The sequence below is a fragment of the Neovison vison genome, chromosome 1 (genome assembly GCF_020171115.1).
Source record: "Neovison vison isolate M4711 chromosome 1, ASM_NN_V1, whole genome shotgun sequence".
Classification (NCBI taxonomy): domain Eukaryota; kingdom Metazoa; phylum Chordata; class Mammalia; order Carnivora; family Mustelidae; genus Neogale; species Neogale vison.
Genome location: NC_058091.1, coordinates 166970261 through 166986593, shown reverse-complemented (window position 1 = coordinate 166986593; position 16333 = coordinate 166970261). Strand labels below are relative to the sequence as shown.

The 16333-nt window shown below is 53.6% G+C and overlaps 1 protein-coding gene across 2 annotated transcripts in view; it reads right to left on the bottom strand.

Annotated features, from left to right (window-relative positions):
- Nucleotides 1-16333, bottom strand: part of TBC1D9B (TBC1 domain family member 9B) — a 38696-nt gene that overhangs the window by 7158 nt on the left and 15205 nt on the right. For both annotated transcript variants that reach the window (XM_044262450.1, XM_044262455.1), the window contains exons 7-15: nt 15444-15656; nt 6685-6843; nt 6289-6439; nt 5587-5801; nt 4088-4205; nt 2958-3243; nt 1771-1900; nt 1543-1641; nt 733-801 (exon numbers count right to left, since the gene is read on the bottom strand). In XM_044262450.1, the coding sequence (XP_044118385.1) occupies nt 733-801; nt 1543-1641; nt 1771-1900; nt 2958-3243; nt 4088-4205; nt 5587-5801; nt 6289-6439; nt 6685-6843; nt 15444-15656 (1440 nt within the window). The remainder of the gene's footprint in view (nt 1-732; nt 802-1542; nt 1642-1770; nt 1901-2957; nt 3244-4087; nt 4206-5586; nt 5802-6288; nt 6440-6684; nt 6844-15443; nt 15657-16333) is intronic.

Sequence of the window (16333 nt, the reverse complement as noted above, 5' to 3'; positions counted from 1 at the left end):
CAGAGAACATCTGAAGTGGGGGAGCTGGGCAGCATGTTTAAGCACCTGGATCTAGCCATGCATGAAGCTATGCATTCCTAGACTTTCCAGTAACATGAACCAATAGATCTCCTCTCACGTAACTGTAAGCTGACTTGAGTGGATTTTCTGCCTCTTAAGAAAGTATCCTGCCTAAACTCCCTGAAGGAATAAATTCTGCCCTAGGAAGTCTGTGGTAACTACATTTGAGGATGCTTGTAAATTGACTTCTCGGGGCACCTGGTGGCTCAGTCGGTTAAGTGTCTGCTTTCAACTGAGGTCATGATCCCAGGGTTCTGGGATGGAGTCCCACGTTGGGCTCCCTGCTTGTCCCTACTTGTGGGAAGCCTGCTTCTCCTTCTCTTCCCCACTCATGCTCTCTCGAATAAAATCTTAAAGATTTTTTATTTATTTATTTGAGAGAGAGAGACAGTGAGAGAGAGCATGAGCGAGGAGAAGGTCAGAGAGCGAAGCAGACTCCGCATGGAGCTGGGAGCCTGATGTGGGACTCGATCCCGGGACTCCAGGATCACGCCCTGAGCCGAAGGCAGTCGTCCAACCAACTGAGCCACCCAGGCGTCCCTCGAATAAAATCTTAAAAAAAAAATAGATTTGTCCTTTGGCAGGAGGTTGCTGCACTGAGGACGCACTTAGGAGACTTAGGGGACGCACTTAGGCTGGGGCACTGGGCCTGCCCTTGGTCTTGGCTGTCACCTTAAACACCATGTAGAGGTCCTCCAGCTCTTCAATTGAGAAACCAATGTCCCCAGGTATGGCTCGGACCTAGAAAAAAAGGGCAACAGGATGTACTGACGGATTCTTAAGTTCCAGGTCTCTAAGAGAACCCCCAGCGGACAAAGGCTAAGACAAACCACCCTGCCAGGGTGCTGCCAGTTGGCTAAGCCCAGGATGGCAGTCCCCTCAGGGAAGGAGGTGTGGACCATACGCTTATCCCTGGTCACCCATCCCACCACTCAGTCCACACTCCCAAGTTCCTTCGCGGTGAGTGCTGCAGGGGCCTTTCTGTCCCAAAGATCCAGTCAGGGACACGGGGTGAGGGCAATGATGCAGTGACCGCTGTCTGGATCCTTGGAAAGACTCTGGCACGGGCTCTCTGGAAGGTGTCCTAGAACTTCCTGGTAATGGATCTCTCCAGAGTTGGGGAGGACAAAGGCTTGTAGTAGAGGCACAGTGGGTTGGGTAAGTGGAGGGTGGCTGAGTGTGATTACCCAGTGGCATGGGGGAAGCCAGGCTGGAGGACTCAGCCCACAGGAGGATGACCCTTGGCTTTTGGGTGCTGGGGTGTCAAAGAAACTTGCGGTGACAGCCCAGGAGCAGAAAATAGCTACCATGCCCCTCTCACTTCCTCAAATTTGCACCTTCATTCCCAGATTCCAGTCCCACATGAGGCAGCACTAAGGGACTCTGTCCCACACCCTCTGGGGAGGAGCAGCCCACCCAGGTCATGCCCACCGCCCCCAGCACCAACAACCCGCAGCCATCAGAGCCCAGCCCTGTCCATACCACGCTGCGCTTGGCCGTGTCCTCCAAGGACTGGATCACTTTCAGCCTCTGTTTAAACCGCATCTGTTCGATGTCATCGGCCCTCAGGCTGCTGAATTTCTACCGGCCAGAGGTGACTCAGTGAGAGGAGGCAGAACCACAGAGCAGAGAAATGCCCTGGGCCATGGCCACCCACACCCACACGCCTGGATGGAGCAGATCAGCCTGAGAGCCCCAGAGAGTGCTGACCTCATAGGACACCTTCAGGAGGTCGAAGATGTCCACTTCGGCTGGCGGGTCATCTCCACTAGTCAGCAGGGCATGGAGGTGTGGGATAGGAGGAGAAACACTCTGCTTGTTGACCACATTATCTAGGTATCTGCAGGGATTGAAGGACAGAAGCCTGGACCCCCACAGGCAACAGGGGTGTCTTACCTACTAAGTGATGTGGAGAACCTAACCTGCATAGACTCCCCATCAGTAAGAGAGGTGCCCTGGCAAGTTGGGAATCCCCCTGGAGGCAGTGAGAGGCCTCACCCCTCATAGGCCTGAGCACTAACTCTAGGAAGCCAGGTTGTCCTCTGGGGGTTCCTTGGGTCAGGACCCTGTTTAAGCCTAGACCCAACCACACCACAAGAGAGGTCTGTCCCAGTGGAAGGGACGACAGGGCTCTGGGTTGGCTCGATGGGCAGGCGGCAGAACCCCTGGCAGGCTGGTGTTGCTGGGAGTGTTCCACGCCAGGCAAATAGTACACATGGCGAGCAGGGCCCTACAGAACTCAGGGCCTGGGCCAGTGTGAGGCCGGGGCGGGGCGGGGGTCCTGGATGCTGGGGGCACGGGGAGTCCCAAGGCCAGATTCTGAGGTGAATGAGCTCTATGGGATGCTGCTGGCTGGGGCCAGCGCAGGCAAAACTGTGATGAAGCAGGCCCAGGGCCCAGGGTAGGGGGACTGTGGGCTAGCACGGAGATGAAGGGAGGGGCCGGATCCCAGAGAATGTGCAAGGGTGGAATGTGGGGACTCAGGGGGCATGTGGCGGCCAGGAGACAGGTATGTATGAGTCCATTCAGCTGTGCAGGCAAGCCTAGCGTGAGCCTCTCCATCTGGGTGACCGTGAGGGGGGACTGATGCGGAACAGGGAAAGCAGCATCAGGACTGCTTTGGGAGGAGAGCAGATGCAGGGTGTCCACCCGTGGCTGGAGGCCATGCTGTTCCAGCCCACTTTATCTGCTCCCAGAGCTATCACACCCCAGGGCTCTTGGTCGCCATGTTCCCACCAGAAAGGAGGCTCCCCACTGCCCCGGGCCAAAGTGTGCTCAGTGGGCTCGCTGGTGCATGCTGAGTGAAGAGTGCCCAGAGCTGCTGGGGGGCTGGGCTCTGCCATCTGCGGGGGTGCTGGCCAACAGCCCGGCAGGATGAGGGAGGCCGGCTCGGTCACCTGCCCAGGACGGTCATGGCCTCGCCCTCATCGCCGCAGCCCAGCAGCTGCTCCATGTTGGCATCCAGGATGGCCAAGGCCACCTGCAGGATCACCTTGATGCCCTCGTAGAAGAAGCAGTCAACGATGACCACAGCGCTCTCAAAGGGCATGACACTGAGGAAGAGGGTCAGGAACCAGGAGAGAGAGATGCTGGAGATCACCCCCAGGTCCTGCATCTTCTCTGAGAGCTGGGGCAAGAAGTCTCTTGTGAGCTCCTCAAAGATGCCTTGGTCCACCAGGGCTCCTAGGGAGAGGACAAGGGAGTCTGAAGGCCAAGCTCATGCCGCTGGCTTGGGCCCCAGGGGATGCAGGGAGCCCACTGGATCCCCGGCCAGCTCCGCTCACACGCAGGGCCGGAGGGGATGGGCTGGAGGGAACAAGAGGGAAAGAGCATGAGGGCTTCCCTTCCTCGGCGTCCAAACTACTGTGGGAGAACATTTGCTCCCACTGTGCTTGAATTTGCTTTGGGGGAAACACAAATCCCTCCCTTCTAGAAGTGCCAGGAGTAAGCAGGAGCCCTGGGGGCTACTGCATGTCATGCCCTGAAACTTGTGAACCCCAGTGGGGGAGGCCCCCCAAACCAAATGGTAGGGGAAGGGCATCTTCAAATAGCAGACCGAGTCAGGTCTGTAATTAAACACTTTGCCAGTGCATTTCCACTTAATCATACAGACTCTTCAGGCTGTCGCTCATGGTCGTCAGGCTGGGTGACAGGTGCGCAGGGAGGTACTACCCCTTCTCACTGTAAGCTTGAAAATTCAGCACAATGAAAACCCTTACACTGAGTTAGATGGTGGAGAACGGAGGCCCAGGCTGACCTCTGAAAACCACTGAATGTGTAATAGCTTCTCTCCCTGCCAGCAGCTTCTGGGGAGCTGCCTGGAGTCTGGGCAAGGTGGCCGGGGGTCTGCGTGGCCTCTGCCTTCCAGCTATGTGGTCATTTCTCAGCCTTATCTGGGGAATGGAGCCGTGAGGGTCTGCAGCCTGCTGCACATTATTGAGGACCCCCGAGAGCTCACTTGTGCTGAGTGCTCAGTGCGGGGGCTGGCCCAGGGGCACCACCCCCACGGGGAGCCTTGGGCACTCACCCACCACCCTGGTGTTGTAATAATCAGGCAGCATGCGCTCACAGAGGGCCACCAGCAGCCAGAAGGCCTCCTCCTCGCTGCCGTAGAGCAGGAGCACAGAGGTGACAATGTTCATGGCCTGTGGGCACAGAGACAGCAAAGGGGAGGCTCACGGAGCTGGGCTGCCTTGTAAAACTGCCCCATCCCCCCAAGGGCCTGCATGGGCTCACTTTCCACGCAAGTCCGACTAAGGACAAATGACAACAGCAGGCAGTTTGCCAAAAGGCCATTTGCAGGAAACCAATTTGGCAAGAACCATTAGCCAGATCCCTCCAATCGGGCCAGTGGGCGCTTGGAAAGCTGAGAGGGAGGGAATGAGCATGTGGCTCTTCTTCAGAGAGGTTTCTGGGGTCAGAGGTGTGACACAGGGACAGGAGGATCGGTGAGTGAGCTCCACGTGACAGCCACACGGCTGAGGTCGAATGGGGCTGCACACAGTCTGCACCGATAGCAAGGCTACTCAGAACAAGCTTCCATCTTAAAAATTCTCTCAAGCCAGCACGTGGACTTTCCCTGTCCCAGTAACAGGTCATGCAGAAAGAACACTGGCCATTGCGAAAGGGGCTTCTGAGGGGGCAGCATGCTTCTTGGAAACCCAGATGCAGTCTCAGGGAAACAACACCATCGGACGGGGCCAGGAAAATGGCCTCCCCAGAGGTAAAATCATATGCTGCCAGAAGTGCACCTCGAAACCACGAAGAGAGGGCACCTCACACCATTAGGGTGGCTACGGACCAAAGACCAGAAAGCCAGCGTGGTGAGCACGTGGGGCAAGTGGAACCTTGTGCATCACGGTGGGGGGTGGGGCATGTAAGATGGTGTCGTCGCTGTGGAAAGCACTATAGCTATTCCAAAAACAAAACAAAAACAAAAACATTAAAGGTCAAATTACCATATGGTCCAGCAACTACACTTCTGGGTATGGACTCAAGAGAAGTGAAAGCAGGGAGAGGAACAGGCACCGCAAGGGCCCGCTCATGGCGGCGGTAATCACAGGAGCCCGAGGAAGAAGATACCATGTGCCCAGCTGAAGACGCAGGAGAGCGAGTGTGGCCTATACACGAAGTGCAGTATGATTCGAGAAATTCTGACACGGGACCCAACAGGAATGAGCCCCGAGGATGCTGCACTAATGGAGCTGACTGGCCCCCAAAAGGTGAATCCCACACGACTCAGTTTGGGGGAGGTACTTAAGGTGTGCAAAGCCATACAGACGGAAGGCAGTATGGGGATTGCAGGGGAGTCGTTGGTAGACAACAGACAACCAAATGCTCCGGGACCCAGACCCAAGCCTGCAGAAGGCATCCCTGCCAAGGGGCGAAGTAAACAGGTAAGAGTGGCTCCCATTACACCACTCTCAATGGTCAGGCTCTTCTGGGGGACACAGGGCACACTCTGGCCTCTGCTGAGTGAGCCAATGGCGGGAGGTGTGGCCCCAGGGCCCGGCTCACCCCCTCTACCTGACAGTAGCCGATGGTGGGGTTTCGGAAAGCATAGGCAGTTAGCACCCGCCGGAGGGCAGCGATGCCCAGCTCGTTCTGGAAGGCGGGGTGCTCGGGCATGGAGCGGTGGAGGTCTCGCTCGATCTCCTCTGTGGCCAGGCTGTACTTCCCCATGGACTTCTCCACCAACTCGGCGTAGTAGCCCGGGTGAGTCACCATCTCGTTCCAGGCCCCTGAGGAGACAGAGCTGGCAGCTGTCTCCCGCCTCCTCCCCTCCTGCTGGGGCCATGGGGACAGTGACAGGGCAGGCTGGGCGTGTCAGTGCACCACAGAAGAGAAGAGGAACTCTGGGGCCCATCAGGAGGTGTGAGGCAAGGGTCCCTTGGTGGCAGCTCCTGGGAGGGGTCTCCCCACCACAGTTTGAGCGGTCTTCTCAAGAAACCGTCCAGGTGGCTAAGGGCGTGCATGCTAACAGAGCCTCACCCGAGGAGAGGAGGTCTGGCGGGGGTGGGAAGACACCATCTGGGTGACAGAGCTCCACCCTCCATGTCTGCGCCCCACGACAGTGCCCCAAGCTCAGGCCCCTCACAGCTCAGAGCCCCATTTCGGCCTTGGAAAAGGGCTGGCAGCTCCAGCCTGATGGACACAGAAGGCTGGCCCGGGGCCCGTGGGGCTCTCACATGGCGGTGCTGGGGGCCAGGCCAATGCCGGGCAGCTCACCAGAGAAGAGGAGCCACAGCTCCCCACGGAGGCTCTCGGGGATGCCCTTCAGCACCAGCTCCCGAGTCTTGGCTGTGCGGTACATGCACACGCCACGGCCATACTCGAAGAAGTGAATGTCCCATGATTCCTCTTTCATCTTCTCCTTGGCCTGGGGGAGAAGCAAATGCTCTGGGCGTGTGGGCCAGGGCCCTCCGCCATCTACTGCACATGGCAGAAGGGCCCACACCAGGCAGCAGGGACACGAGCCTCCACGTGGAGGCCTCGAGCCGAGGTCGGGCAGGGTGCCCCTGAACACTGTCCCTCAGGGCCCAAGGACCTGCGGTGGCGTGCAGGACAAAGCCTCCTCCCAGGCCCGGGTCCCGTGTGGTGATGGGGTCCATGCTCCGGGCTTACCCCCTTGGCCCCCAGGTCCTCCATGGGAGAGTTTCCCTGGAAGAGTTTAAGCAGCCCCTGGGATGCGGTCGGTGCCTCCTGCACACTGGAGCCCTGGCGGCCTCCCAGGGGGGTGGTGGGGCTGGGCTGATCTGTGGCCTCTGCTGGAGCCAGAGGGTGCTGAAAAACACAACACGGGGAGGGACAAGAAGTACCCAGTGAGTGGGCTGCCCAGCGCAGGGTATCTGATGTGTTTGCTCATCGGCTGTTTGAGCTCTTGGCCCTGGGCCGCGGGGAGCCGCTCATGTTGGGCCTGCAGGGACAGGGCAGTGAACCCCACAGAGCCCAAGGGCTGGGCTGCACAATGGAGCAGAGGCAGGGTGACCTGAGGGCCCGGCCTGCCCATTATGGGTCGACAGAGGCAATCGGTGCTGCAGGAGCTCCTGATGACTGCCGGGCCAGGCCAGGAACACTCTTCTGCCCCCTCTCCCTCGGGTGACCTGTCCACTGGGCCCTCAAGGGCCCTTCCAAGAAGAAGGGGCTACCAAGAGGGCTGCTTGTTGTTCCTACAGCGGCCACACAACCCCTTGGCCCTGGACACTCGTGTTGGCTGGGCACTGGGTACTGTGGCATCTGGCGTACTAGAACTGGGTGTGTTCTAGTACACAGAGAGGGTATGGGCCCTCTCTGCCTTGGGTGCCACTAGCTACTTCCCCTATGGGGCCTAGCCATAAACAGGGCCTCAGAGGGCTATAGGCCCCTCCCTGGGGTGGAGGCCCAGGGGTCTGTTTTCACACCACATAGCCAGCCAAGGAGCTGAGAAAGGGAGCCCTGCGTGGCCCAGCGAACGTACCAGGATGGGCGGCAGCATGGGGCTGGCAGAGGGAAGGGAGGATTCAGGGACAAAGGTCTATAGGGGAGCCCTGACTTCTAGGGCTCTTCCCCTGGTTTTCTGGAACCAGTCCCCTGGCAAACACATCTCCTCAGGGGAGTGCTGGCAGCCAAGACCCTTCAGGCCCAGTGTGGGTGATACCTGACATCCACTCCCTGCTTGTCCACTGTCCCTGCAGCCTGACTTCCAGGGGAGCTCGGTGCGGGCAACACCCAATGCAGGGAGCTTGCCTCGTCCCCTGGCCCAGGGGGTCACGCGGGCCAGAGCTGGCGCCTTCTGCCTGTTCTCCCCTCAGCTCCCTCCCTGAGCACCCACCGACAAGAACAACACTGCTCTGAGGTGGGCACTCGTCACTGGCTCCCCACCATCCATTTCCCCTCCTGCGTGCAGCCAGTTCCCCGTTTTTATGTGGGGGCACACTTCTCTCCACTCTTGACCTCATACTTTGTGGGCTCCACTGAGAACCGGGGTGATAGCCCTGTACTAATGATGAGCTTTTCCCACCCCTAGGCCCAGAGGGTGGTTGGAGGCACTATGTTACCCAGTCACTACCAAGGACATGCATAGGTGACTCTGCAGGGAATGCTGGGTGAGCCAAGGAGGATCCTGGTCCCATACACGGCCTGGGAACTAGGCCTTCCTGGTGAAAAGCCCCGTCCAGCAAGGAAAGGCCCCTCTGAAGACAGGAGGCCGACTGCGAGGACTTTGTGGCTTGTGGACCTGTAACCCTCCCCTGCCTTTGCATGTCATGTTCCAGTCCCCCAAGTGGCAGGGACAGGGGAGGCTGGCTGGCTTCCTGTGGGACCTCACCCTCTCTGTGTTCCTTGTAAGAGAGCCCTCTTCTTGGCTGTGATGACAAGTGATGCAGGGAATATGTGTTAAACCTACCGAACTATAGTCTTTGACTATATATGGCATATTATATGTCAGTTTTATCCTAGAGATGCTGTTTTTAATAAAAGGTGGGAAAAAAAAGAAAGGAAAAAAAAGAAGCAAACTCTGCTATGTCCCATCCACAGTCCATCTCTCTGTCCCCCGCTGGTGTTTCGGAAGTGGATTTTGGGTCTGCTCAGTCTGTGGGACACAACCCCAGTCCAGACCGACATGGAGATTCTGCTTCCTGTCCGAGGTTCTCCAAAGGGACCAGGGCACAGATGGACTTGCAGGCCCCAGAGTACCTCAGGGAATCAGACTTTCAGTGCTGGTGAAGGGCCTGGACTCCAGGATGTGGCCTTGGCCATACCATCCTGTGACAGCCATGTGTGAGACGGGGAGCTCACGGGCCACCTGGGAGCCCTTGTTTTCCTGGGGCAGCTCCTCCCATGCCTGCAGGTGACCACCTCACACATCTGTCTAGTGCCAACCTCCTGAACCACCTGCCTGCCTCGTTTCCTGCTCAACAGAACCTCTGGCCTCCTGTTTGACCGAATGAACAAGCGTGAGCACCGAGGTCCGTCATGGCCACGGCCATCAGCCAGCCTTCCTTCCTGTATCCACAGCCCACAGTCCCATCATTCTACCTCCAAGACCTCCCTCTAGGCAACTATCCACCCCCCCAACAGTGGGCCCATGGACTTGATCCAGGCTGCGCCGTCTCTACAAGCCCTCCTTGCTTGGTGGGCTTGTAGGTGTATGGGTTATACTTCAACTGAAGTGACCCCTGTTCTTCCCAGCTGACCTTTATACAAACTCCTCAAAAGAACTGTTTAGACTGTTAGACTGTTTCCTTTCCCCCAGTCCATCAGAAAGCACACCTCCATGTTCTACTATCTAATACCTAGTACCCGGGTCCTTTCTTCCTAGACTCTGTCATTTCCCTCCCATAGGCAATACTGAAATCAGCAAGTGAGCTTTTCCCCATCCCTGCTTTCCCTGTCGACATATAGTAATATGCTTTCACTCTCAGGGAAGGAGGCAATTGATGAACTTATTTTATTTTCCATGCCTTTGAAAAAAAAGATTTTATTTATTTGAGAGAGAGAGAGAGAGAGAGAGAGAGAGGAGGGAGAAAGAGGCAGAAGGACAGGAAGAAGCAGAATCCCTGCTGAGCAGGGAAACTGATGCAAGACTTGATCCCAGGACCCTGAGAAAATGACCTGAGTTGAAGGCAGATGCTTAACCGATGGAGCCACCCAGGTGCCCCATAAAGCTGTTAGATTTCTTAAATTCATGTTCTTTACTTATTATTACCTGTGGTCTTCACTCCTGAATCTTAGTTTGCCAATATAAAATTCTTCACTTGTGCTTTTTAAAAATTGTGTTATCTTTATTTTTTTTTAAAGATTTTATTTATTTATTTGACAAAGAGAGATCACAAGTAGGCAGAGAGGCAGGCAGAGAGAGAGGAGTAAGCAGGCTCCCTGCTGACCAGAGAGCACAATGCGGGGCTCAATCCCATGACCTGGGATCATGACCTGAGCTGAAGGCGGAGGCTTTAACCCACTGAGCCACCCAGGCGCCCCTTGTGTTATCTTTAAAATGTTATTCTGGGGTTATTCTAGGGCACTTGGATGGCTCAGTGAGGAGCCTCTGCTTTCGGCTCAGGTCATGATCTCAGAGTCCTGGGACTGAGCCCGCTTTGGGCTCTCTGCTCAGCGGGGAGCCTGCTTCCCCCTCTCTCTGCCTGCCTCTCTGCCTACTTGTGATCTCTGTCAAATAAATGAATAAATAAAATCTTTAAAAAATGTTATTCTGGGGGCGCCTGGGTGGCTGTTAATTGAGCATCTGACTTGATTTGGCTCAGGTCATGGTTTCAGGGTCCTGGGATCGAGCCCCACGTCAGGCACTGCATGGAGTCGGCTTGAGATTCTCTCTACCCACCTATGCCACTCCCTCTAGCTCACATGCTCTCTCTCTCAAATAAAAAAAGAAGTCTTAAGGAAAAAAGACATCTCTGATGCTTATTTTTAAGAAAATTAAAAATAAAATGTTACTCTATATAAAATGTTGCTATCTGAAAGTCTGAACCCACTCTAATTTTCTTCCTTCATAAATGACTTGGGTCTTTTTTTGACTGGTTGTCCCCCAAATTTTTTTCTTTTTAATCTTTAAATAGTTTTTACTGCATTCTATAATAATATTGACTATTCCCCCTATGATGCTTTCGTACGGGGTGTGATCATAATCCTCTGTTGCTTGGGTTTAAATGACGTGAATCCTTCTGTACTTTTGGGAGGATCATGTACATGTTGGGGAGATGACATTAAAAGCACAAGAAATAAAAGAAAAATAGATAAACTGGACTACATGAAAATGTAAAATTTCTGTACATCAAAGGACACAATCATCAAAATGAGAAGACAATCCATGGGAATGAGAGAAAATATTTGCAAATTATATCTCTGATGGGTTAATATCCAGAACATACAGAGATTTTCTACAGCTTGACAACAAACAACCCAACTTAAAAAAAAAAGGTGAGGGACTTGAATAGACATTTCTCCAAACAAGCTGGACAAATGGCCAAGAGGACATGAAAAGATACTCAATATCACTGATCACTGGGGAAACACAAATCAAAACCACAGTGACATACCACTTTATACCCATTAAAATGGTTATTATAAAAAACCTGGAAGGTAACCAGCATTGGCAAGGATGGGGAGGAACTGGAACCCTTGTGCATTGCTGGTGGGAGCATAAAATGATGCTGCTGCTGTGGAGAAAGGTGTGGAAATTCCTCAAAATACTCAACACTGAATTACCCATTGACCTCTTCTCAGCAATTCCACTTCCCGGTATCTCCCTCTCAGAACTGAAAGCAGGGTCTTGAAGAGATACGTGTACACCTACATTCACAGCAGCATTATACAACAGGCCAAAGACAGAAGCAACCCAAGAGTCCATCGAAAGAGGGACAGCTGCTGCCTGGGTGGCTCAGTGGGTTTAGTGTCAGACTCCTGATTTCAGCTCAGGTCATGATCTCAGGTTTATAAGATCAAGGCCCGTACTGGGCTCCATGCTAAATGTGGAGCCTACTTAAGATTCTCTCTTTCCCTCTACCCCCACCTAAGGCTCCCGCTCACACACTCTCTTTTTTTTTTTTTTTAAAAAAAAAGGGTGAATGGAAAAACAAATATGGTATATATCTACAATGGGATATTATTCAGCCTTAAAAAGGAAGGAAATTCTGACATTGCCATCAGGAGGACGAACCTTGAGGACGTGACACTAATAAGATCAGCCAACCACGGAAGGACAGATACCATAGGATTCCTCTTCTATGAGGCCCCTAGAGTGGTCAGAGTCATAGAAGTAGAAAGGGGAGTGGTGGTTCCCAGGGGCAGAGGGGAGGGGGACCGTGGATAGTGTTTCAGTTCTGCAAGATGGAAAGAGTGCTGGGGACGGACGGTGGTGGTGGGCGCACTGCACAAGAAGTGAATGGACATCACGCCACTGAACTATACACTTCAAAAAGGGTAAGGTGGCGAGTTTTAGGTTACGTGTCTTTTACCACAAAAAAAAAAAAAAAAAAAAAAAAGACCTCCTGAATTTGATCACTTCTCCTGAGCGCCTCTGCTGCTACCCTTGACCAAGGCTCTATCATTCCACGTCCTGATTACTTGAGCAGCCTTCAACTCCTGTCTCCTTCTACCCAGACCCCTCTTGAGCCTAGCACTGCCCGAGAGAAACAGGATGAGAGCAGCCTGGGTGGTTCGGCCGGTTGGGGATCTGCCTTTGGCTCAGGTTGTGATCCCAGGGTCCTGGGATTGAGCCCCTCTCTGGGCTGCCTGCTCAGTGGGGGGCCCGATTCTCCCTCTCCTCCCTGCTTGTAGTCTTACTATCTCTGTTTCTGTCTGTCTTAAATAAATAAAATCTTTAAAAGAAAAAAGAAGAATGAGAAAAGCATATGTAATTTAACGTGTTCTAGCAGCCACGTTAAAACGCAGGAGAGAAACTGGTGAGATGAATTTTAAGTAACCGATTTCATTTGATCTGCTAGAGCCAATATACGCTTACTACGACATGGAATTACTATAGAAAGTTACTGAGATCCAAGGGCTCCAGAGCCGCATGTGGTTTCCGTACAGAGTAGCTGCGCCTCTAACCCATTCCCAATCTGACAGGCCAGACTCACTCTATGAAAGCACACACAGATCCTGTCGCTCTGGCCAGAAGTCCCCAGCGGCTTCCCATCTCAGGGTCAGAGCTGAAGTGCCCACAAGGCCTACAGGCTTCTGTGCTCGGGCTTCCTGCTTCCTCTTTGACCTCACCTTCCACACTGGCCTTTGCTCGCCTCTGTAGCCGGTGCCAAGCCCAGTCCCACCTCTGGGCCTTTGCACCTGCTATTCCCTCTGCCTCCAACGCCCCTTCCCCAGGTATTTCATGGCTTGTTCCCTTGCTTCTTTCAAGCTTGATCGGAGCCCCTCCGTTTCCCAATCCCTTTATCCTGTTCTACTTTTATCCATAGATCTTACTACCACCTGCCGTATCTCAGATGTTTGCTTACTGTCTGTCTCTCTCACTAGAATACAAGCTCTGTCTAAACTGTTCGCTGCTCTATTCCCAGTGCCTGGGGAGATGCAGTAAAAACGTGTTAGCAGAGGGTGCCTGGGTGGTTCAGTGGGTTAAGCATCCGACTCTTGGTTTCAGCTCAGGTTGTGATCTCCGGGTCATGGGAATGAGCCTCACATCAGGCTCCCCACTCAGCGCAGAGTCTGCTTGTCCCTCTCCCTCTGTTCCCCATCCCAACCCCTGCTCGTGCTCTCTCTCTCTTTCAAAATAAATAAATAAAATCTTAAAAAAAAATACCAACCCAAAACGATGTTGGGTGTATGGTGAGCGTTTAGAAGGGGCCCAGGGTCTGTGCTTACTCTGTTCTGGTGGGCCCCGTCATTTGTCGTGTTGGGCCTCCTGAAGGCCTCGACATTCTTGTGTCCCTTTTCACCCAACCTAAACTCACTCTCTTGAAATCCCAGGTCAAGCCTACCTTCCTGTAAGAGACCGTTCTCAATGTCTCCAGTGAACAGTCTGTCTGGCCCCTCCGCATCCCTTCCCTTCCTACTTAACAGCTTACTGAGCATTGACCATGGGGATAGAAAATACAAAGACTTCCATGGGCCAGACCAGGTGGAGTTCTGGGGAGCTGTCAGGCACGTGCCACCGCTCAGGTCCAATGCCACCCAGAGGGAATGTGGACCCCGTAATGCCAACGCTGATTTTTCCAGAGAAGCCAGCTATGTGGATCCTTATAAGGACTCTTCTACTCATGAAGTGGTTTCACAAACTCAGACCGACCCACAGCACACATACCTTGTCATACCAGGAAGTGATTAGATATGGCCACGGCTGTGCCAACCTCAGCGAGCTCCCTCTGGTCCCAGATGGACATGAGGGTCATCACTGTTATGGATTGAAGCACATCACACTGCCTAAATCTCTAAGTTCACAATTATACCACAAACTGAACATCACAAGTGACCTGATCACGTTTGGAGGATACTAGAAATGCAGCTCCTCATTCTAACAACTGGTGAGTAAAAGCAGGGATAAAAGATTTCCTCTGCCTTTCCTAGGTGAATTGTGCCTCAAGTAGTGAAGTAGTTGATGAGGGGGATTCTGCCTAGGGACGGATTCCAGCTCATAAACAGAAGGACTGACACCAGCAGACTGCTGCCCTCTTGCAACCCCTGATGAATTACCACATCTATGCAAAGCCCATCAGGGGTTGGAAACAGCATGTGACAAGAAGAGCGGGTGTTGGATATAGCTCCTCAAGCCCACCTACAAGCAGACCTGCCCCCTAAACGCACAACAAGTGAATCTGAATCTGATCTGGGTTTTGCTATTCAACCACCAACCTACAGGAGACAAAGACTGAGAAACATGCTAAACGCCTCCAGAGAGATGCTGTCAGGAAGAACCAGACCGTGAGGCCCTCTACAGCACAAATGACCCCGTTCCTTCCATAAGATACTGCAAGAAGAAAGAGAGAGAGAGAGAGAGCAAACATCTCCAAAAATTTCAAAAGGAATTTGAAAGACATATCAGATGCCTACAAATGACCTATGTGCATTTCAAGGCCAATGGTGCTCAACTGGTAAAAAGTAGGCCTGCGTTTGTGGAAATGTGAACACAAGTACTGCTACCTCTGAGCAGCCCAGTTCTGAGCACGCAGGCCCCCTGTTTCGGATAAACACAGTGCTGTAAATGTGTCTTCCTTCCCTTATGATTTTCTTAATCTCATTCTTTTTGCTATTGTAAGAATACGGTATATAATACATGTAATATACCAAATCCAGGTTAATCAACTGCTAATGCTTAGTAAGGCTTCCAGTCCAGCGTGGGTTGTTAGTAGTTAAGTTCTGGAGGAATCACAAGTTCTACGCGGATTTCTGACTGTGTGAGTTGGCACCCCTTACCTTTGCATTGTTCAAAGGTCAACTGTATTTGATGTCAAGGAATTACTGTTAATTTCATTGGCATAATAATGACATTGAAGTTAAGTCTTCAAAAAGGAGGTCTCCCCACCCCGCCAAAGAAAACTAAAAAAAAAAGAGAAAAGAAAAAAATCTTTTCCTGTGAAAATCCCTGAAAGGTTCAAGATTGACAAGAGAAATACCAGTAAATAAACCCAAGCTGGCTAGGCCTCGACAGTGTGGCAGAAGTTCCTAACAGATGGACATGAGGTTGGCTGGCCAAGCCAGAGGTGGTTTCTTACACGGATGGGGTTTGAGCCGGGCCGGTGACACTTAGGGAGGACTGCAGGGGCAGAGACAGGTATGGCTAGAACACCGGAGTCAGGCTAGCTTAGGCTCACCATCCTGCACCCAGAGGGAGTCCTCCAACCTGAGGCCCATGGCAGGCAGCAGCATGGAGGCTGATGGCTGCCCGGTCTCTTTTCCTCGCCCTGACCACCCCAGCCCAGCACCCCCGGGGACCCCCTGACCTCTGGGGCCGGGTCCACGGTGCTGGCTTTCCTTCCCCCACCGCTGCCTCCTGGCTGCTTGGACGGCATCTTCTGGAGGAAGTCAGAGATCCTCTGCACTAAGAAATCACGGTCTTTCAGGTTGGCGAATAGGAAGGTCATTTTGCTCTTGGTGCTGATGGACAGAGGGCTGGGCAGGACACTGGAGCTGTCAGCTTTTTCGACAATGGTCACCTGAAAAGGCAAATTAAGCACCGGGTGTCAGTGTCTGGGGATGGGAAGCTGATTGGCTCTGTGCATGTGGGAGCACAGTGGCCTCCCATGGTTGTGTCTGGGCCAGGGGCACTGGTTGGGCCCCACTGTGTTCCTGTGTTGAGTCTGCTGCTTGCTACTGGGCAACTGTGAGCAAGTCATGTGCATGCGCAGCCTGGTGTGCCCCCATGGATGGGCGAGGTGAGCTCGCCAGCCCTGCTGCCAGTCCATTTGGCTTCCCAGAGACATCCAGTTATTCTCTGAAGCACGGGGAGCAGCCCTGCCCACGCACTGGCCTAAGCATGGGCTGCCGTGGCATAGGCCGACAGGTGCAGCCCGAGGCCTGGTTCTAACCTTGAGACATGTGCACAGCATCACAGGCATGGGGGTTGCAGAACGGGCTTTCATGGGATGCCTCTGCATAGCCTGCAGCCCAGAGGGGACAGACAGACAACAGACATGCAGGGGCTGGCCTGACAGACAAGGACAGGCTGGAGAAGCTGATGCAAAAGTGAGCAGGGGTGGGGCACCTGAGTGTGTGCAGGTGTGTGTGTGTACATGTGTGTACGTGTGTGTGTGTGCACAGGTCTGCATGCATGGGAGCTGAGATCTAAGGGGCCAATGGTTCACTGAAGGTGCGCAGGTCACAGCCGGGCACC